Consider the following 22,934-nt stretch of genomic DNA (forward strand, 5'->3'; position numbering starts at 1 on the left):
TTCAGATGATGCTGCACAGGATCTTGTGGATATTTTAAATCCCTAGGTTAAACAAATAAAAATGGAAAATACTTTAATCATGAAAATGAGTACACACATGCATACTATACTAAGCAGAGGATTTTTAAGTTTCATGTGGGTGGGGATCAGCATCCTTCATATCTTGATTCCTAACCCTAAGGGGTATAATATCATGAAAACAGAAACAAAAATTGCTGTACTGTTTTTTGGGCACAGCCCTATGTACTGTAGCATTAAGATGATACTTCAAAGATAAATGAGCTCAACCATGAGTAATAAGGTAAAGGTATTTCAACATCATCTTCTAACATTAGCTTGATGTTTACTAATGTAGTTAACAAATGCAAGCTGAAAATTGCACTTCCAGTTTTAGTGAGCTGCTATGTCTTACTTTAAAAGTCGAATCTATAAAACACACAAAAACAACTAGTATTAAACTGTAGGTAGCTGTTTTTTTAGAGCCACTTTCATATATGACCTCTTGACAATTTTCGGACATTTGGGTCTTCAAATTTTCAGGAAGTGTTTTTTCACACATCCCACACTGTAAGGGGATTTTATTTTTGGATGGAAATTAACAACTCAAAATTTTGTCATAATAAAAATAAGCCATGTAATGGTAATTAAACTAAATATTAGGAGCTATAAAGGAACATAAAGGAGGATTGTAATTTCCACTTGTCATTCCCGGTATCCCCTGCATCTGTAGTTACAAGTAAGTAAGTCAAAAAATGTTTGTACACAAGAAGAGGTTAGCTCATCTTCACCACCATCACAGATACAGAGGTTGTTCAGATGATTGTAAAAAATGTAAACAAGATGTGAGTGTAGGGCTGGATTTATGTTGGTATGTTGTATGGTGTATGTGTCAATACAAACGGCAAAATATGTTCATCCTGTCTTCATGCAGACTTTTTCCTGCCAGCCCTTTAGTACATTATTTGCATAATGTCAGGTTGAGGCATTGTGTGAAAGCAAAAGGGAATAGTCTGGAATGATGACCTCATTCACGTTGAGTGGGATTGACAATGCTGATACTATCTTCTCTTCAAACATGGCCATTACTGACAATCACAAAACAGCATTGCCACCTTCAACACACCTACACTCCAGGAACAGACAATGCTGACACCACCACATGACACCTAATGGCCCTCTCTACCCAAAAGTGGAACCAGTTGGGCATTGCGGACTAGCACATCCACGGGGTTATTTAGTGGGCACATCTCATCACAGGTGTTTCATTAAGTTAAGCCCAAGACACCTTGGAAAAGCTCAACAGCCTCAAGGGTTCAAGAGACACACCGCTCCTGTAATAACTGCCCACTATACCCATTTGCAGAACTTCTTTGAGCTATCGTATACTTGTGTAAAAAGAATGTAACAAAAAGCAACCATCTCTTGTGCCAACACATCAAATGAAAAAGAACAGCATATAAATACACAAGAAGAGGAAACAGAAAGGTCAGTAGAGAGATGTTAGAAGGAGGCCAGGGGAGGCCTTTGACAATGTTTAATGTGAATGCTTGGCAGATGCATCTGGTGCAGGGTAAACCAGGTAAACAACATTCTTTTTTACTGAACCTGAACACAGCGTGCCTAGTTACACAGCTACCTGGACTCAGGACTCTATAAAAACAAAGCAACAGATGCATTTCAATTGGAGTATTTCTCCATCTGTTTAATGTGTGTACAGAGCAGCCCGACTTATTGATGCTGATGAATAGCTGCTTTCATATAATAAAGACTTTGCCCATTTTATACAAAAGTTGTATTCATTATTTCTTTATATAAGAGCAAGGAAGAACATACTGACGAAAAGAAAAGATAATGCAGCCGTTTAATTATGTGCATGGAGATCGTAGCGATCTAGTGCATAGAGTCTATGCATTGACTCCAGTCACAGGATATAAACATAACTCCCCTCTCCTTCTGGCTCGAGGTGAATTCTCCGGAGAACATCCTGCTGAATTCTCACATCAGCCCACTCTGACTTGTTGCGGAAAAAATACTAGGGGTCTGGCAGGAGAAACTCCAAGGCCGAGTGAAAATTTTGCTGTTCGCATTCACACATACAGCACCACCTGGAAATTATTACACCAGGTTAACCCAAGTGGGAGTTACCCACAATTACAACTTCAAATTATCATTACCATTCATAAGACAAAGGCGTTTCGTACCAAATTTGATGGATTCAATGAAGTACCCGTTCAAGTGCGGTCCTTAAAATTGTAGAACGTAACCTTTATTTACAGTTTCACTGAAAAAATAATGGTATTCTGTTTCCACTGGAAACCTTGTCGGTGCTCAGGCCATGAAAACAACTTAACTAATGGTAAAACTTAAGAACAGGTGTAGGGCCAATGGTGAGGACTGCCATCAATTTAAGACAGCTCCCCCTAATGGCCCTATACACAGGTATGCTAAAATTAAGGTGAGCCAGAATGTTTTTTTGGGACATTGAGAAATTGTGTTCACTGACCTTTAGGTGACCCTATTGGAGCTTCGCTGTGGGACTTCACCAGGCGGCTATCAGTGTAATGGCTGCTCTGGGAGGCAAATGACACCTCTGGACTTGTTACGTATCCTTCTCCCGACCTGTTCTCCTCATCTTCTTCTTCCTCCTCCTCATCCTCTACCTCCTCCTCTTCCTCATCATCCTCCTCCTCCTCTTCTGCCACCTCTTCCTGAGTGTCCTCTTCTCTCTGTTCCAGCTCTGATGTGTCATCCAGCCTTTGTCTCTCCTGTTGCTTGCTGTGGTTCTCAATCACCTGCTCAGATGAAAAAAAAAAAAGAGGTTGCTGTTAACTATAAACTAAATGAGACATGTAATGATGTGTATTTCTTTCTTCTGATAAATGCAAACCATATAGTTGAACTATTTTCCGTATGTTTCTACATTTATATGGAAAGACCATAATCAATAATGGGAAACATACTTCTGTATTGACATATCTCAAAAGGAAAGCAGTGATTTAAACATTTTAAACACCTTTTCATATTTACAATGTCAGGAAAAGATCATTTTCTACATAGAATTAAAAAAATTAGAAGAATGAGGGAGCTCTTTACATCCATGGGAATGCATTGCTTTTGGATGACATATTCAATTCTGTGTGAGGCCCCTATCATTTGAAAACTGACAAACTTGAATGTTTTGTTACAAGCCGCAGCATCTCGTCGTTCACCTTATTGGCTGTCTCCATGACCACCTCGATATTAAGGTTCTGTGCAGCCATGGCCAGCAACTCGTCATCATCGTCCCCAACATCCCACGCGTCACTTGTGATGCTCTCGAACTCCTGGAAGGTGGTAGCCTTCTTGGGCTTGTTTGGTGTAGCTGGAGGAAGCTTGTTTCCTGCTTTAATTAAGCTTCAGGACAAAGAAGAAGAAGACAGAAGATGAGAAAAGAAGATAAGGGTCAAGTAAAAGAAGAGAAATGATGGGGAGCAGGGGCAAGGGTGTAGTAGAGAGGAAAGGTGAGTAAACAGATGCAAGTAATTTCACAAAATGCGACAACAACATTTTTAGGTGTGTGTGAGTCATCTCTACAGACCTTTAATCTTAACACCTGAATCAAAACCGCTCCTTTTTTAATCAAAACAACACCAAAAAAATCTGATGGGTGATCTAACACCAGTGGACAGCTTTAGGTAAAAAGCTCATGTAAATGCCAGAGAGAGATTGCATGTGAATGCGGACAGGAAATGAGGGGAGAGAGTGTGGATGACATGCACAGAACAGTGTCTCCTGTCGACCAGCAACCAGTGCAGCGAGGACTATAACCTCTGTACATGGGTCACCTGCTCTACCAAGTGCAAAAAACAATTTGCAAAACCCAATCAGTGTTTCCCCTAGGTTTACAGCGTTGGGGGGGTTGGGGGGACACGCCGACACGCCAACACGAACACTTGAAGGAATCTTGGTGTTCATGCGTTACTTTTAATGACAGCTGTCCTTTTCTATCGGAAAGGTATCCTTAAATGACTCCTTTCCCTGATTACGGACTCTATCCACTATCATATCTCGACAATAAAGGCACAAAAAGCCCAAAAACAAATCTTTTAGGGGCCGCCCCCCTAATATAATGGTAGGGGAAACACTGCCAATTATTATTATTTTTTCTGTATTTCAGAAAAAAACAGATTGGGAGGATAATGGGATGGGTACAGAATAAGGTGCTTTGATAAGGGAAACAATAACAAAGAAAGGGACTTGGCAACATTTGCTTTCTTCCATCATAAATCAGAGAAATTAAGATGGACTGAAAATTTGCAAAAAATGACAAAAAAATGAAATCAAAATCAACCCTATGTGGTCAAATATTATGCTTGGGCTCACTGCCCTCCTACATCTGTAACCTAATCACACGGAGAAGTGTTGATTCTTACGGTTTGCGTTCAAATGATCAGTCGTTGCTGTCTGTTCCATTTGCCCGCACAGAGCTGGGAAAAAGGGCTTTCGTCTACTACATGGAACATGCTGCAAAAAGACTGGAAAATAACTGAACTGATTTCTTTGAATGTTTTAAAATCCAGGCTGAGAGCACTTGAGACGACCTCCTTTACTTGTAACCGTTTTTTATAATTTGAATTGCTGTCTGTATGTTGTGAGTGTGACTGTAATTTTTGCTGCCTCTTGACCAGGACTCCCTTGAAAAATAGGTTTTAAATCTCAATGGGACTTTCCTGGATAAATAAAGGTTAAATAAAAAATAAAAAAAATATTTATAAAACATGAAGAGATAACTATGGAAGCCCATTTCCGCCAGTTAAAAAAATAAAAATAATAAAGTCATAATAATGAGATAAGTCAAAATAATGAGATAAAAAGTTGAAATTATGAGAGTTTATTATTTTCATTTTTATTTTTTTTACTGGCGGAAATGGGCTTCCATAGATAACAGATTGTGAGGGTATTGTGTTGCAAATGTCAGATGGAAAAACAAACACTTCCAGGTTCCTGTTTGGGAGGAGGTTGAAGGTGTTTTCAATACTGAGTGATCTATTGACTCTCATTATGAATTAGGATGGAAGAAGTTTGTCACGCTGTTTGTTTTTTTTGCAACTGAAGTAAAAGCATAAAAAGTTCATTGCAAACTACACCAATTGTCCAAGTGTTCTCCACTAACATACTGTGGCATTTACCTTCGGAGAAAAGGTGCATTTTACTTACTTAGCATGAAGAAGCGGGTCGAAAGGTGGATGTTGTGCGCCATACACATGCTGAATGCTGAGGAAGTACAGAGAACATTAAGCGAATAAAACACCACTAGTTCACACTAAAACACTCGACCAAATGTGACGAAAACGACTTAAAGTTGCTGCAGGACCACAGCTAGTCGTCACCACGTCATGTCTGCTGCAACATAAGTGACGACTCTGTGATTGCGTTTGTGGTTTAATTGCTCAACTGTTAGCCGATGTTAGCAGCAAAGCTCTTCTTGGGTCTGCTGACATTAGGGAGGTGTAAACTGTGTCTGCTGCGATAGTAATTCACAACAGACATTGGAAGTTTGTCATGAACTTTGTGTTGTACCACAAGCTCGTTTCGGAACCCTGAAAGTTGTGTTTGGAGTTCAACAGTGTAGCGTCAGTTCAGTAAAGGCTAGCTGCAGCTAAGCTAACAGGAGGTAACACGTCACTCACCTGCCGGGAACCTTCGCTGCGTTTCTTTTCCAGAATTGTTTTTTATTTCCGTCACTTGACATTTTCCTCCTATGGTCCAACAGGTCTTGGACATAAACGGGTGAATGCCGTCGCTTTGTGTACAACTGGGAATTTATGTTTATTTACACCAGGCTCCCTCCTCCAAAACTCAGAAAGCTGCCATGTTGATAGTGTCCAATAGACGAGCAAACGCTGCTGTGATTGGCTGAACCAACACTTCCGCGTTGTGAGCAAATTACAAGTGAGATCCACTGCTAGGTGGCATGGGAAGGTGGTGACGTAGTGACCCACGGTATTTGCTTGTAGCCTACATGAAGAAAAGAAAACTATTAAGATTTTAACCATTGCCATTATGGCATTACAATAAAACACAAGCTGCAGTTTAATAGTTCGGTGAGGTTTATTAAAGTCTTGAACGATTTAATTTTATATAGCCTAATATGATTATTATGGAAGCCCATTTCCGCCAGTTAAAAAAATAGAAAATAATAAAGTCAAAATTCTGAGATAATAAAATCATAATAATGAGATAATAATGTCAAAATTCTGAGATAATAAAGTCATAATAGTGAGATAAAAAGTCAAAATTATGAGATAAAAAGTCAAAATTATGAGATAATAAAGTCATAATAATGACTAATAATGAGACTTTATTATTTTCATTTTTTTGCAGGAGTGACTGAAACCCATTCCTTTTAAATATGTTAGTACAAACATGTTGCATTTCCAGATGTGAGAATTTAAAGGGTTATTGCAATACATAACTTTTCTTATTTTCACAACAACAAAAAAAAACAGTGTGTTTTGGGCAATTGTTAGTATGACCAAGCATTTAGTTCAGAAGTTCAGACCTTTATTGTCCCTTCTCTTCCAGGGACAATAAAGGTCTGAACTTAGTTAATGAAAACATCATTAATCCGCCGTCATATTTGTTAAAAAATGGGTAAACAATTAGACTTTTATGATTATCTCATACTCCTCCCTTACTTTGCAGCCAACAGACCAAAGAGCATTGCGTAGTATATCAATCCCTCCAGGGTAAAGGGACGCGGGAAGAATATTTATGAGGAGAAGGGGGCTCCACTTAAACACATGCATCGCCGCTGACGTGATTGGTGGGTTCCGAATCAACTGCGTTTTTAACATTTAAATAAAAAATGAGCATTTATAGCTATACATAGATTTCCACTGGCACTGTGGCCTATCACTGGGACCACAGAGGCTTAAGGATTTAATATGGCTTATAGTGTCATTAATCACGCCAACGCCTTAATGGAAGCGCTGATAGTTGATAAGCTTGGGAATCCAAACACATCAATTATTCAATAAGTGTTTGCTACTGCTTCAGTCAGAGTGAATACTATTGTTCATTGTGGTCTTCCTAGAGCTGCTGTGACTTTCAGGGTTGTATTTGTGTTTATAACATATGGCACTGTTAAAACGTTCTTGTGAGTCCAAGGCTCAGTTTCCAGGTTGCTATACAACCTAATAGGGTTGTTGTGTGTGTGCGCCCCTTTGCTGTTTCAGAACGTCATGGATCAAGCAGTCAAGGCAAGAAAAAGTTCAAAAAATCAGGCTTCTTTATTCAAAAATGGTGAATAAAGATGGACCCCCGGTTTCGCCCCATGTTTGGGCGGGTTTCACGTCTCCCTATTGACATCATGTTCCAGCATGTGCTTCAGGATGACATAGAGATTGGACCATAATGAGTGTGTCTCCGTGTTGAAGCAGTACTTGAAGCAGTGACGTTTCATGGATTTCTCCGAAAGACATCCTCGATGAGTAAGCATGTCCAACCAGACTCTACAACTGCAAAGTCAAGGGCTTTCCAATGGCTGTGGGAGATCGAGTTTTTATTGGCCAACTGCGGGGAAAGAGGCAAAATAAAGCTCGTTAACAAATGGGACTCAAACCCTCATGATGTTGTATCTGTGAGATCTGGGATCAATGTGTAGAGGATAAAGGATGCCCAAACTGGCAGATTGATAGTTTTGCACCGGAACTGTCTTTACCTTTTGACTTTTTTTTACCTCGGATGTTGATAAAATTCCGGCCTCCCTTGTTGGCTCAGATCACAGGGATGTGGCTTGTGGAAGCTGTGGAGACTCAGTGGAGATGGAAAATGCAAATGGCGTCAACCAAACTATGGACTGGTGTTCTTAAGAGTGGTTGGTGAATGAGGCCCATAGTGGCTGAGGAGGGTTACGGGTGAGCCCAAAGTGCATGATGGTGATGGAACTGACATATGGAGTTAAGTGCATCTTCCCAGTCCTGCTAGATGCTGGCCAAAAGGATAACATCATCATAGGCACTAACATTTTGAAGTATGTGTTGCACCAGTCAAAAAAAGGACAAGGATTCCCCTGAGAGCCAGTAGTTTTTAGGAGATAATGGCTAGTGGTGGCAGACATACTGTACCAGACAAAGTGGGTACAGTGAATTATTGACTTGACTCCTCAAGCAGGAATACCTGCTGTGGAGAAGGTTACCAAGCAATGTCGCCTGGGAGCACAGTGGTTTTGGAGCCCACAGAATATTTCGGAATTAATTAGAAGTTTGCTTTGGGATAAGAAAAACATCATCTTCAAACGAAGAAGGGTCTTTCGAAGGAGTCCATCCTAAATAGCCTCACTTTGCTGCAGAATTCAGTTTTCAACACGAGTGGTAGATGGGTCCATGCACGCATAAATGAAAAGTGTGTGTAAACAACAGACTAGAGGGCAGAGCTTGAGACTTGCTGTGCTAGCACATCCTTTCGCTGCCTTGGCACATTTCCCCCCACCATGGTTCACTTTAGTTCAAATGCTTTAGCCCTCGTGTCTTCCCACGTATTATAAATAACCTCCACGCTGGTCTAGAGAGGCGATCATAATCGCTGCATCAGGGATATGCTGTGGAGAAGAACAGACTGAAACCAGACTAATGCCCTCCCAGGACGGCAGAAGTATTACCAGGGGAAGTCTGGTGATTAGTGATTATTACCTCAGGAAGTTTATCCCCATTGTGAAACATCTTCTACGTTATTTCGTCAACAACAACTGCCAACTTAATGTGATAAACTGCATTCTCTGTTTTGATACAATACTGACATCCTGAAGAGAGTTGTAGCTCTCAAATCCACATTATCATATACCCATCTAATATTTGGATTATATGTGAAAATAATTTTCTCGTGTTATGATTTGCAATAGGATCTTGTAAAGTTTTTAAAGGATTCAGCTGTATAAAAGCAGGTGCAGTTACCATGACACGTGGCAACCTCAAGAGATTTTGCTGCAAAGAACAGTCCCAGCTCTACTTTTTATTTATTGTTTTACATTATTAATTTATGTAAAGCTAATATTGTGACAATGTTTGGCTGTCTGGGCTTAATCTTTATTTAATCTTAAACAATGTGGCCTTACAGTTTAAGCATTAAATAAAAAAAAAAAAAAATAGGATTGAAACCAACTTAAAGCCGTCTCTGTCAGAGGATGTGATCTTGTCAAATGCACCACTAAGATCTCACAGGGCGAGAATAGAGAGAAGTCCCCTGTCTGAGGCTAGAAGAAGATCATTTGTAGCTTTAACCAGTGCAGTTCACGTTGGACTCGCTGAATCCAAAGTGACACTTTTTTGGCCACTGCCAAGCGAGTGTTTGCAGTGACAAGTCATTACCTCAGATGGGGCTTTGTTAGCAAATAGGGAATCTTTTGCTGGAGCGATCTAATCATTACTTGTTATTCACTTAATTAGGCCGACTCTGTTTGTGCAAAGAACACACACAAAAAAAAACCCAGTAGAACACGCACAAACACATCTGGGAGCACGCTGGACTTTGTTTTCTGCTAAGCACAGATGTTATTGTGTTCCTAATGGTGCTTGAAGTAATTACACCCGGTAGTGTTGCTCGCTGTCTTGTCTTCCTCTGCATGGTAGCTCAGAAGTGACACACACAGCACACACATACACCACCCTCCATTCACCAGAATACATCCGAAAACTCATTCTTTTGTGAACACTTTTGGAATGTTTCACCGACAGCCTATTTAGCTCGAGGCTAACAGGTCAGCTAAATGTTTTAATCTGAATTAATTTATTTAATAAAGAAAATGCATTTAAAAAAAAATGTACAACTGATATACATTAACTTCCCTGTACTTATTCTCCACAAAAAAATCATTTAGTGAGCATAATTTAGTTACCTTCTTTATTCTATCCGTCCATCTCCTTGCTATATGATGATATGATCTAATTTTGCAGGATATGCAGAAGCCATCTGTTAGCACGTATTTCCATGGATTCATTCATCTTGATAATGTTGTGGACATATCTTTAAATTGTGTCAACCATCTCACAGTAATTCTACTTTTGGGTGTCTGAAGCTGTAACCTTATATGGGTGAAGCACCTAAGTAGTAGCAGATCTATATATGGATAGGAGCCAACTATATGTTGTCAGCAACTGTTTACTAGACAGAGTCTACATCTGATACGTATACAAATCAGTGTCATGTCATCTTTATTGTTTTATAGTGATGTACCCAAATGGAAAGGAATTTGTGGGCTGTACCTTCTAGCAGAATATAAGCAACACTGTGTGCTGAAGACTTTGCCATTTTGCCATTTTGCCCATGATGGCCACTTTGCCAATGATTGTCAAAGATTGTGAGATCTTGGTCAGCATGGGTCAGCGACGGTCTGCACTTTGTCAGCCATGTGTGTTGTGTTTCTGTGTTGTCTGACCATGGCTGAATAAATCTAAGATGATCCACAGTCTGTTTCACGATTTCATAATTGTCCATCTACTACAGAAATAACCCCCACCCTAACACCATCCCACGGCAAAACATGTAGAAATGGTTGGCTTCAACACACACGTCAAATATGTGGCTGTGCAGCTGTGGGAAGAGAGTCTTCTCTGAACACGGGCAACATTTGCTGCAGGTGTTGCTCTTCCCTGTGGAGCCTTATCCTTATTTGTTTTTTTAGACGCAGCTGAAAGCATCTTTCTGTGTAACATGGCAAACTGCAGAGATGTCTGATGATGGTTTCTGGAGTCCACCTCTGTTTCTTCAAAGTCAGGAAGCGATGAACGGCGTCGTCTGAGGTCAGTGATTGTGAGCGAGGCATGCAGGCAATCTTCTGTTTCATCTTCTTGACAATGAAGCCTGTGATGTAAGCAATCGCCGCCTCCTTGTACTCGGGTAGACGCTCAACATCTTGTAGGTCAGACTGTCATCCTCAGGTACAGGAAGTTCAACTGGCCCCACATCCAGCCTGCACGCAGTGGTGATGCAATGACGGTTGTGTTGTCGCATAGGAGGCGGGTTACCTGTGCCTCTTTTCACCTGGTGACTCACAGGGAGGGGCTTGTATGCTCCTCCAAACTGCCTCACATTGGGGTTGTTAAAACCTTTATGTGCTCTGACTGCAGAGAAGAACAGCTCCAAGGGGTCCTGGCTGAGTTTGTAGGTCTAAAGGTAGCTTGCTGGGGCAGCTGGCTGCTCTACCAGATCTTCAAAGATGGCACATCACACTTCTGACACAAGCAATGAAAGCATAAATGGCATTTATCTTCTGTGTAGAGTGCACATGTACAAGTGTGTTGTTGTCTCTTCCTGTCATTCTGAGCCCACAAACAAGTGACTCTGTTTCTTCTAACAGGGTCTTAGCACAGTGTTTGTTTGCTGGCTTGATGGGGGCTTTGTATCCTCCCCCAAATGGGTTCTAGGGATTTGAGCTCCCTCTGACAACACTCTGTTAAAACAATACCCCTGGATGTGTGCCATTTTCAATTTGTTGCCTAGACGCTGACCCTCCTTCTCCTGAAGCTTGTGGAGCTCCTCGATGTACAGCCACCTTACCTGCTGGTCATCTTCTCTCACCAGAACCTCAACTGCTGAAAATGTCACGAGAACGCTGCAAAACATTCTCCTTCCTGTCCCTTCAGGGGCTCGGTAACAATCCACTTCTAACAATCAGGTAGAGATAGAGATCAGATACATTCTTATATAGATATGGAGAATTAGAAATGTCAAAAAACTGATTATAACTTAACTCTCACTGGTGACATGATTCCCTCGAAACAGGTCTATTGAGCATGCAAGTTGGCCCCTGGTCAACATGGTGAGTCTAGCAGGTCCTACAGTGCCCCCTTCTGGATCTTTGCAGCAGGTCAAGGGATTGAAAAAGCCTAGAGTTTGTCAGTGGGTTGTGGGTTGTGAAAAGATGTTAAAAATCATCAAATACTGATGTGTGAGAAGGTGGGGCAGAGAAAACAAAATGGAATCATGAGACTATGATCCACTAAGGTCATTAATGTTCCACTCAACTTAGCCTCAACAAACACATCTACAAAAAAAAAGATTCATGTAAAAATGCAAATGAATTCATGATTACAACATAAAATTATTAAGAAACAATTTAGAGTTTATCTGCTTTTGTGATTTTCTTCATTGAATTGCTGATTTTTTGGGGTTTATTAAAATTGTATAAAAGGCAGAGATAAGCCTTGGGCTCATCCTATTCCTTTTTTGCAAATTGGTAAGACAGGACGGACTTAGTAAATGCCAAAAACACAGACGTGTTGCTGTTTTATTCCACTGACTATCTTTGCTCCCAATATAAGTACAGAAAAGAGAACTGAACAACACTGTTGTCAGGTACTGTGATGTTATATATCCAAGACTGAGGTTTAACATGATTCTCTTTTTGTTACTGTGACTTGACTTTCTAGTTAGTTAAAAAGAGAGAATGTAGCCATGTGGGTATTGCAGAGCCAATGAGAGCTGAGACACTAATTCAAGAAGCAATCAAGTTTTCATGACTTCTACAAAGTAAGTTAAAGGAATTCAGCTTGTGAAGAAACATGACAAAAAAAAAAAATGATACCAACATTTAATTTGACCAAACTTTTGTGGACATGAATATAGGCAGTATATGGCAGTCAGAAAATATAACATTTGGCAAAAGAAAAACAATTACAGTTATAGAAAACTAAAACATGATACATTCTGTGCTTGATCTGCGTGCAGTCAGGTTTATCAAAGTACCCCAAGAGCTGATCTCCAGTTCATTGATTACAGAAGGCTTCAGGTAAGAGATATGACTCCATTGAATCATCTGAGCACAAAAATGACACAAATCTCTTCACTGATTTCACTCGTGCTATTATCTGACTTGTTTGTCCCCGTTTGTGGATCCAGTTATTCCCAAACCAAATTAGAAAGTTCATGGCTCCATATCTTTTCCATAGGAGGCGTAATCATAGTTATGCATGTTTTATGCAAAAAAACCCTATATAATCTTTGAACTGTTAATAATAATACAGTTCTTAAAACGAGTCCATTGATCAGTTTCATATCCAGTTGAGATACTTCTAACAGGAAATTATTATAAAAGAACATCCAAAGATTTGAAGAGACACCTTGACATTTTTAATGTGTGGGGAAGATGACAGAATCATTCTCTGGTTTATTTCAGAAAAGTGTGATTAAGGATTATGAAAATTAAAAAAGAAAAAAAAATCCAGTGGAAAAATGAAAATGCACACTTAAGATGTTATTCTACATTAGACATGACATTACGGTAAATAGGAAATTATGGAAGGTGAAATAGTAAATAGAGCCCAACCGATTTATCGGCCCGGCCGATATTAGCATATCCAGTGACTATCAGTATCGGCTAATTTATCGCAGATATGCACCGATATTACTAGATTTACCAGTCAAATAGCATTTAATTTGAGTTTCGTTGGATGACACAGTCGTTCTTTTTCTGACTGTTACCAGCAGAGCGTGCTATATAGATAACAACAAGCATTTACACTCTGCAGTGTCACACCATGACGCACCGACAGGCGTGGCTACTTTCCAGTTAAGTGACTCTCTTTCGTTATAAATCATTTCCAAAAGTGTTTGATAACCACATTTGAGGGATCAACGCAATAAATGTGCATCTCTATCTCTACAGATTGAACAAAGATCTAAGAAATATATCGGCCGATATATCGTATCGGATTTTCTTTTCTCCCCTATATTGGTGTCGGTGCTAAAATCCCATATCAGTCGGGCCTTAATAGTTACTATATTATCTATCTTTAAAAAAAAAAAAATCTCAAGAAATCTTTTGAATCTCATATCTTCATTCATTTAACAGAACACAATCAAGTGTCTGATGTATTTTTGTGTTTATATATCTACATATCACACCATTATGCAAGAGGAAAGACCTGCTTTAGTCTTGCTTATGGCTTCTAAAAAATAAAGCTCGCTGAAAAAAAAATCTGTGCAGTCTTTATCTTTGTACTCATGTTTTAAAAAATGTACATGAATCATCTGATAATAGGTTAAGAAAAGCATTATGTCAGTTTATATTGACTGTCGCTTGACGGAGCGAGACACAAATATGGATAAACAGACCGGCCTTTTATAGCTCGTAATCCAGACTTTTGGACAAAAACAAAACAAAACAATGGTTTCACCATTATATCCAGACTAAATAATACTGCTTATGTACTATCATACAGGCAGATCAGCAGCCCCTTAATGTAAATTAGATCTTTCATATTTAAGATTTACAATTCAAAGGGTGAAATACTGCAGAACAGTATAAAGTACGGGGGCTGGGAAGCGCAAACCAAAATTACCAAGTGTGAAACACTTTTGCAAAGCTTGAGACAAATTTACATTTTGGAAAACATTTCATAAACCAAAATGACTATAACACTTTTTACCGAGGACAAAACAAATACACATTTTAGAAAACAAGTTTGCAAGATGAGAAACACGTTTACTAGTGCAATTTTGGCACTTCCCAGCCACCGTAATAAAGTGCCTTTTTCCAGTAATCTGTAAGCTTTTCTAGTCAAAGTACCTTCTTTCGTGGATCTTGGGAAGTCTGTCTGGTTTGCGGCATCAAACTTCAATATAGCAATTCACAAGGTTTCTGTCTAGACCTTATTTGTGCTTCACATAAGACAGGAAGAGTGCCCTCTGCTGGCTCAAATAGTCTGCAGTCAGTTCTGTAACTATCAGTTTTTTTTGTCTAACACTAATGATGGATACCAGCTGAAGTTGAGAGTATTGTTAAGTCTTTTACCTGCAACACAATGTTCAGAGATTCCAGTTGATGTCTTGATAAAGTGCAGGGAGAATATCATTGAAGTAAAAAAAAAAATTAAAAAAAAAAAAGCATCAGTATATGTACAGATTGTGTCTTGAAAAAGAGAAGATGAGACACAGGAGGCTTTTTTCATCTCTGTGTGTCACCGAGTTCTAAATGGCAGTCAGTGTTTGCACCATCTAACAGTAGTTGTGCTCTGGTCTCAGGGCATAATCAGCAGCTCCAGGACCACCATGTATTCATTCCAAAGGCAGTTCATTTCAGAGACATTTGTAAAGAAACAACGACAAAAAAATTAATCATGGCATGGTGTCAATACGCAGACTTACAAACCTGATGCTCCACTACATTTCCAGTTTGAAGACGACTTAAAATGAACTTTTGCTGCATGAATATAGTCTGCAAAGACGTGAACAATCAAGGAAGCAGCAATGTAAACTAAGAGAAAAGGCTCTATGTCAGTAAAATGGTGATCTGACATTTTCACAGTTACTACACATTAAAAGAAAAACTGGCCGTCACACATTCATACTGTAATTCTCTGAGCCAAAGCCAGGTGGCACCAGTTAGCCAGTTGAATAGTTAAACATGAGTGGTTGCCTTTGCACTGATTTAAAACATTTGACTTACCTATTTGTTCCTACAGATATTGAACAGGGCCTTTTTTTTTTCTTTTTTTTTTAAACTGTCTATGTTGATATGCTATTCGCTTAGCTTGGATGAGCAATTCAAACGTCCTACCACTGAATTTCACTCGACTAAAGGGGGGGGGGGGGATGATCAACTTGATGCTATTTTGAGCCTCATTTGACCCACACAGCACATCAACAAGTGAGTTAGGAAAACATTTAGCCAGTCAGTCAGTCAGGTGGGAGAAGAGAACCAGCCCTTTTCACCAGCCTTGTTCTGATTGTTACTCGATCACACAGATCCTCATTCTTCCTAGAGCCAGGATGTGTCCCTTAATTACATCATCATCATCATCATGTAGCCAAAATGTCCACACTCCTTCAAAAATTGCTCAAGCACTAACCCACTAAAGCAGGCCGATGATCTTTTTAAAAAAAAAAAAAAAATCTGACCAAAGACTTGAGTACAGTGGGGTCTTTAAAAGCATCCTCTGGCCTAGTTGAATCTGAGGAAGCTCTCCACCCTTGGATTTGAATCGTTTTCTGGGATGCAGGCTGCTTAGAGCTCTGTGCTGGCCGGTGGTTTGGTGGTGGTCAGGATCTTCATGTACTGGGTGAAGATGGCCTCGAAAGCCTCGTCCCTGTGGATCATGGCACCAAACACCAATGGCTGGAAGAAACAAATGAATGGTAGTTAATATCTTTATCTGGCAAGGTAACGCAGCTCTGAGTTGGAAGATGGATGCAATGTAATTCTAATAAATCTGGATAAATAAAAACAATAAACAACTTGGTTTATGGCTCGGTCAGATTCAACATTCTCCAAACAATAACTGGAGTCCGGGTGAACCAATGATCTACTGTATGCAGTAGCTCAGTCTGTAGGGACTTAGGTTGGGAACCGGAGGGACGCCGGTTCAAGTCCCGGTGCGGACCAAAAGTTGATCTGGTAGCTGGAGAGGTGGAGAGGTGCCAGATCACCTCCTGCGCACTGCTGAGGTGCGCTTGAGCAAGGCACCAAACCCCCCTCCCCACCACCAGCTCAGCAGCGCCCGCTGTGGGCAGCTCCCTCACTCTAACATCTCTCCATTAGTGCATGTCCATAGGATCCTGTTTGTGAATGTGTATATTTCAGCCTGTGTGTGTGTTGCATGATTAACAGAGTGTAAAAACAGAAATCAATCAATTAAATCTTAATCTTACAACCGGTTCAGTCTGGAAACCGCTGCTGACCAAATATGCAACCTCCACCAGTCTGATGCTGTTAGGTGGATCTTAATTACAAATACACAGAAAACTGACTGTTTAAAGTCTCTCCATACTTTACCTTCTGTGTGGAGGGAGTGGCTATTGAGATGCCCATACCACTTCCTGGTAGGACTGACAGCACTTTGTACTAGAGGGGTTCAGAGAAACAAGCAAAGTCAAACATTCACATTATAAAATCAACACCTCACATTCATTACAATTCATTATTTTCTTTGTCGACCTTTTCTTTCTTTTTTTTTTTTTAAATAGTTAACATTTCAGAGAAAATACCTTCTGAACGTCAGTGATGTCCACAAGCTTAATCACTTTATTCTTCTTTGAAGAGCTGGATTTGGAGCTTGAGCTCTCAAAGCACAGGTAACTGATTGGGGAGAGAAAAACATGCAAATAGCTGAGTACAAATACACAAACTGTTGTTTCTTTTGCTTTCCTGTTTTTTGTTTTTCTTCACGACAAGCTGTTTCACTTGTTGAGTCACATATCACAAATACTCCTGGGGAACATAAAACAGGAAAGAGAGGAAACATTGATAGCTCTTAGGGGGCACTCACACGATGCAATGTGAATGTTTGACCCCCAATCTCTAGTTCGTTTCACTAGTATGAATGCTCCGATTGGCCCCGGCACAGTTGGAAGAGGTGTGCTTCAGAAAGGTACAGTGGCTAATGCTCGAGCACAAGCACAAAAACTCTAAATTTTAACCTTCTCATCCCATCTGCTTCTCTTTTTGGTGTTCCCTCAGGCAGATGGATAAAGATTTAATGCTTACAAATGTTCTTCTCAGAGAAGATGCCCAACTTACTTTTCTGTGACGTAGAGCATCCCATTCCTGATGTAATCTGTTGGCATCTTCCTGTCTCTGTTAATGAGGCAACATCTCCAGCCATTCTCACAAACTAGAAACACACAGGACAGAAAAAAAGAGTCAAAATGTTGTTCACAATACAGACACCTCATTTTAAAGTAATGTTAGAAATCAACCTAAATAACAGAGACAGATGTTTTTGTTATCCTGTGTTCTGGTTCCCCTCACCCGCTAGAGGGCGCTCTGACTCCTGCAGATTAAAGATCTCATGAAAGGCACCCTTTTTGGTGCTGTGGGAGCGACTTGTGTCCTCCTCTCTGCTGGCTCCACATGGAACGGTGGCGAGGTTGCTTCGAGAAACCACTGGCTGCACCTGGAGAGGGAGGCGGGAGGAGGGAGGAGGGGGGAAAGGCAGGAGCGCAGTGTGAAGAAAGAGACATAGACGACAAAGACAAGAGGATGGGGGGAGAAGGAAGTCAAAGAAAAAAAGCATAACGAAGAAGACAAAATGGGAATGTGGGAAATAGTCACGGAGGGAAAGAAGACGGGGTGATAATGAAGGAGAGGAGGAAAAAGACAGAGAGAAGAATATAAAATCAGGTATTTCTATACATTATGTCATACCATTCAATAAAAAAAAAAATTAAAAAATCCAACCAAAAACATTCCCAGAGATACTGAGACAAGTGGCAAAAATGGATACAGCAGATTATTTTTTTGCTTTACATCAGGTGCTCCTCTGCATATGCACTTCTTTGCAGCAGGCTCAGATGGAACGTGCAAAGCAGAGTGAGGCCATCCATCACTCAACAGACAGAAAAAGGTCATAGTTAAAAGAAATACTCGTTTATAGTACATTTACATAGAGTATATTGTTTAGGCCACAGGAGCCTTTTCAGTACTCTCCATACAAGGGTTTCAGTAACCGTACAGGCAGTTAAGGGTCTTCAACAAACCGAACATCAATGACGTTCTAGGGATCTACATGACTTCTCATGAGCTCAAATTAAAATCATAATCTTTTAAAGGAGCGCCTTTATGTGGACAAGAACTATTTAGCTCGCTATTTCTTACAAAGCATTTACAAGAATGGATCAAAAATGTCTTCAATCTATCAAATCAAATGGTTAGTACAGTCATGAAATTAAGTTACGTGAAGAATGTTTAATAATGACATAAAAAAATTAGGGCCCGACCGATATGGATTTTTGGGGCCGATATTGGGGAGAGAAAAAAATCCCATACCGATATATTGGCCGATATCTTTCTTAGATGTATATTCGATCTGTAGCGCTAGATAGATAAACACATTAATTGCTATGATCCCACAAATGGAATTATCAAACATTTGTGGAAAAGATATACTATGAAGACAAGATGGTTACTCGACTGGAAAGTAACTGCGCATCTTGTATCACCACTTGACACCCTAGAAGGTGATGATGCTTGTGCTCACTAGTGAATAAATCTAGTAATATCGGCACATATCTGTGATATCGGCCGATATTATCGGCTGGCCGATTAATCGGTCGGGCTCTAAAAATATGTTTTATGAAATTGTACAGCACATGTTTTTTTTTAATGCATTTTGATCCATTCTGTCTACATACACTGACGGTGGGTACCGAGGGGTTTTACAAATTGCACTTGCACACGCTTTGAGGTTTAGCTGGCATTACAACCAGGTGAATTAGAGGAACCAAAGCGAGAAACACTACAGTCCCTACCTTTTCAGTGCCAGAGAGCTGAGAGAGAGAAACAACAGGGCACAACTGTGACTGCCGCCACAGCAAAAGATACACACATACATGCGCACATACTCAACTCTTAACACACACTTTGTGGTGTCCTCAGATTGAGGGCAGAATGTGTTCCTGACAGGAGTATTAAGATGTTGATATCTTTATTGATGGTTCCTGTGTCTTTGCCCTACCACAGTGGTGGGAGGCAGATTGACGCCACTAGCAGGTTGCCAACATGACGGGTGCAACCTGACCCTCAGATGAATAATGTGTGAATGTTTGCTACCTTCAGTTGGGATGCATCACCTGACATTTTACTTTAAGTTGAAGAGATCTTGTCATTTTTTTCCCCCTTTTTAAACCAGCTCATTGGTTAATTATTTGCTAATAACATGAATTTCCCCAAAATGTTGTCTGTTCTGAATCCAAGCTATCACCTGTCATTTCTTTCTTTGATTCATGTGACTGCCTACCATTGGCTCTAGATGGCATATGCAGTAGGTGTGGCCAAACAGCCCTGATAAAAACCTCTAGGGTCAAACCATGTTGGCTTTTTAAAAATGTTTAGCTTTTAAAATAAAGGTCTTATTATAGTATATATAATAGTATTTCCTACCTCATTTTTACATTGTTCATACTCGGAGTGCCTTGTTTCCAACCCTTTTAAATGTATAGCACTTTCCAGTTTTCAATAAGCACCCAACATAATTTTTGACCACATTGAGTAACCAGTCAACCCCTTTTTTTAAATGTGCATTTGAAAAAATAAAAAAAACATACTACATAGTTGAGGTAGTGAAGAGGAGGGAAAGTAAATGCAGACAAGAGCTGAAACAGATTTGTGCATTGATCTTCCTGCCCCCTTACCCTTCGTGACACAGTGGCGTTGGTCCTCTCCTTGAGCTGAGGGTCCGTGGGAAGATTGTTCCACACAATGTAAGGTGTGTCGTACTTGTCCCGCAGCTTCGAACAGCTCTTAAACAGGAAGTCTATGATAAAGAACTTGACACCCGCGTATAGGCCTGCAGAGAAGAGGGAAAGAAAACAAACACAGGGCATGCTTCAGTGTGTTCAGAAGAAGAGGTTTTCAACAAAAACAAAAACTCTTGACTTACTTCCTTCCTGGCTCTAAAATACTAATACGCTGTCTTAGACTGAACTGATATGAGTGATCTTCACTATCTCATCAGTAAGTTCAATTTGTGTTTTGCTAAGGGGGGGGGGGCAGATTCATGTGTGCTATGAATGCGTTTGTTTGTCTGTGTTGGATATTGTCACATGTGGACTAAGTATTAACTTTCTACAAACGCAAATGTTGTACTGACAGTACGTCAGGAAGGTAAAAAAAAAAACACTTTCTCTTACCCATTAAAAAGCCCATTAGTTTGTAAGGCAGGACGCAGGAGGTGATGAAGACTATCCAGAGGCAGATGTAAAGTTTCCGGGTACTTTCTGGCTGAACCCACATGAACAGACTGTCCACAGAAATCCACAGAGAAAAGAGAGAAAAGAGAGAAAAGATAATGTAAGTCAATCATTGAAAAATTGAGATCTAACTATTTTTCTATTTGACCGCTCCCCAGACTTTTTTTTACTTACTTCTTTATCTTCTCTAAAACATCTGACATCTTACCAAACAGGTTCTGTTGAGAAAAGTTGAATCACTGTATGAACTATTAGCGTTACAATATCTTTACAAACTCTTCTGACGAGTGACAGTGTGTAGTGTCGTACCTGTGCTTTCTGTGCAACATCTAGTACGAGCTGGAACTTTTCAGAGACCGTTAAGTCTTCCTTTGGAGGCTCCTGCATAAAACATAGAAAAGGGTTACAAAATAACTTCATGTTTACCTCAAACTGACACATGTGTTTCCTCTTACTAACAGAATCAGGGAGCAAATGTAAAAAAAAGTTCAAAGTCATCTTACCACAGGTTCTGAGACCTCAGGCACAATGCTCCACTGAATCCTCCATCCTCTGAAAAATAGGAAAATTTGTTTTTATTTTAATTAAATTAGACCACCAAACTACTCTCAAACCGTAAAGGGATTTGTTATGATTAAGAAGACCAGGTTATTCATTTTTAAAGTCGACGTCCAGAGAGTTGTCTGCCCACTCAAAATTATTTTGAGGATATTTACATAATATTTATGTTGTGGGCTGTCGAACCTGTCGAAAAAACTGCCAAGTCACATGTACACACATTTGATAAATGTATTCAAGTTGCTTTACACACCTAAGCTGTGCAGTGGCTGCAGCTGTTAGCAGAACTGGCCTCAGTAGTCAAGTTTTAGAGGGTTTATTCCACAAAGTTCTAAATAAACTTTTGGCAGTATAGTTATAGTAAAAAAGTGGGCACAATGGCTGCTTCTTCACTAGAGAAATATAAGCAAAAAATGGTTTTACCTGGCTATAAGGTAATTTAAGGACAAGCGCAGGATAGCCAGGAAGAGGAACATGGGAATGGCCCAGCCATGCCAAGCAGCATTCATGTAGACCTGGAGGCAAGAGGAAACAGGGTACCACTTAAGACAGTTAGACAGTTTCTAGTATAGTCTAGTTCAGGGGTTCCCAAACTTTTCAGCTTGCGACCCCCAAAATAAGGATTCCAGAGACCGACGACCCCTACTGTCCCTGGAGATGGCAAGAGGAAATGTGTGTGTGTGGTAGGCCTATCCAAACACTGCTCACACAAAAAAGACAACCACCTAAAAACCACAAAATTCATCATCGATTATCTGTCTGTTTTTTAAACAGCAAAAAGAGATTTGAGTCTCGACCGATTTATCGGCCAGCCGATAACAGCAAAATAAGTGACCATCTGTATCTACAAATAATATTGTAGATATTACTAGATTTATTCACCAGTCATACTGGTGAGCTCTATCAACTGGATGGGAATTTTGACTGAGTAGCAGAGGCGGTATCAGGGGTAAGTCAGGGTGACCTGGGCCCCACCTGAAATCTGATAAGTCACCATAGGTGTCACCTCCAGGTCCTTAATAAACCATTTGGGCTGTGTAACAGTCATTTTCTAAGCACAAACCTGCAGCAGTTCAATGAAGGTGATACTCACAATGAAGGCAATAGCTGAGGTGTAGACAGAGTGCCAATTAGATAAGGCGGAGAGGTTCCTTAAAAAGTTGGTAACTGGCCGGGCTCCTCGCTCTTGGTAAAACAAAGGTACAGGGATGTATTTGATGACCTTTTTAGTTAACTTTCTGCATATAAATATTGAAAGAAAATCATATATTTCTAAATGAAATGTTTTTACTTTGAAAAACGAGAGTTTGGTGGTCAAATTGTACTTTGATTACTTTCATTAAAAAAAAAAGTCAGATTTAATTGGAATATCAGGCAAAAACAAAAGACAAAAACAGGTTCTAAAACCAGTACAACATCCATATTTTTTGGGGTTGTCAACATTGAATAACACAGAATCATATCATACAGTATTTTGTAGTGGCTACTGAACAGTAATAGAAATGCTACCAAAATAAAAGTCTAAATGCGAGAAAATAAATTCACACTGTGCTTTTACAAACAGTTTATTTTTGTGTGCATGTATTTTCAATACTTACTGAGCCGCCTCATATTTTCTGTTAACCTGGATGGAAAACACATTAACTGAACATCAGACACACCATACGATCAGACACAAAGGCTGCGCTACTAAATATACTATATGTGTTTGT

The 22,934-nt window shown here is 39.9% G+C and overlaps 2 protein-coding genes across 5 annotated transcripts in view; both read right to left on the reverse strand.

Annotated features, from left to right (window-relative positions):
• The window catches only part of tbc1d22a (TBC1 domain family, member 22a), a 44,820-nt gene extending 38,946 nt beyond the window's left edge, over positions 1-5,874 (reverse strand). For all 3 annotated transcript variants that reach the window (XM_061029380.1, XM_061029381.1, XM_061029379.1), the window contains exons 1-4: positions 5,670-5,874; positions 5,197-5,253; positions 3,210-3,393; positions 2,504-2,792 (exon numbers count right to left, since the gene is read on the reverse strand). In XM_061029380.1, coding sequence (XP_060885363.1) covers positions 2,504-2,792; positions 3,210-3,393; positions 5,197-5,253; positions 5,670-5,731 — 592 coding nt within the window. In that variant the 5' untranslated portion in view covers positions 5,732-5,874. The remainder of the gene's footprint in view (positions 1-2,503; positions 2,793-3,209; positions 3,394-5,196; positions 5,254-5,669) is intronic.
• A 6,680-nt stretch (positions 5,875-12,554) lies between these two features.
• The window catches only part of gramd4a (GRAM domain containing 4a), a 31,036-nt gene continuing 20,656 nt past the window's right edge, over positions 12,555-22,934 (reverse strand). For both annotated transcript variants that reach the window (XM_061029326.1, XM_061029327.1), the window contains 13 exons: positions 22,821-22,846; positions 22,316-22,407; positions 21,646-21,737; positions 21,168-21,216; positions 20,974-21,045; positions 20,839-20,882; positions 20,605-20,714; positions 20,107-20,261; positions 17,726-17,870; positions 17,495-17,588; positions 16,963-17,053; positions 16,751-16,819; positions 12,555-16,093 (listed from right to left, as the gene is read on the reverse strand). In XM_061029326.1, the coding sequence (XP_060885309.1) occupies positions 15,983-16,093; positions 16,751-16,819; positions 16,963-17,053; positions 17,495-17,588; positions 17,726-17,870; positions 20,107-20,261; positions 20,605-20,714; positions 20,839-20,882; positions 20,974-21,045; positions 21,168-21,216; positions 21,646-21,737; positions 22,316-22,407; positions 22,821-22,846 (1,150 nt within the window). In that variant the 3' untranslated portion in view covers positions 12,555-15,982. The remainder of the gene's footprint in view (positions 16,094-16,750; positions 16,820-16,962; positions 17,054-17,494; positions 17,589-17,725; positions 17,871-20,106; positions 20,262-20,604; positions 20,715-20,838; positions 20,883-20,973; positions 21,046-21,167; positions 21,217-21,645; positions 21,738-22,315; positions 22,408-22,820; positions 22,847-22,934) is intronic.

The sequence above is a fragment of the Labrus mixtus genome, chromosome 22, assembly GCF_963584025.1.
Source record: "Labrus mixtus chromosome 22, fLabMix1.1, whole genome shotgun sequence".
Lineage (NCBI taxonomy): Eukaryota > Metazoa > Chordata > Actinopteri > Labriformes > Labridae > Labrus > Labrus mixtus.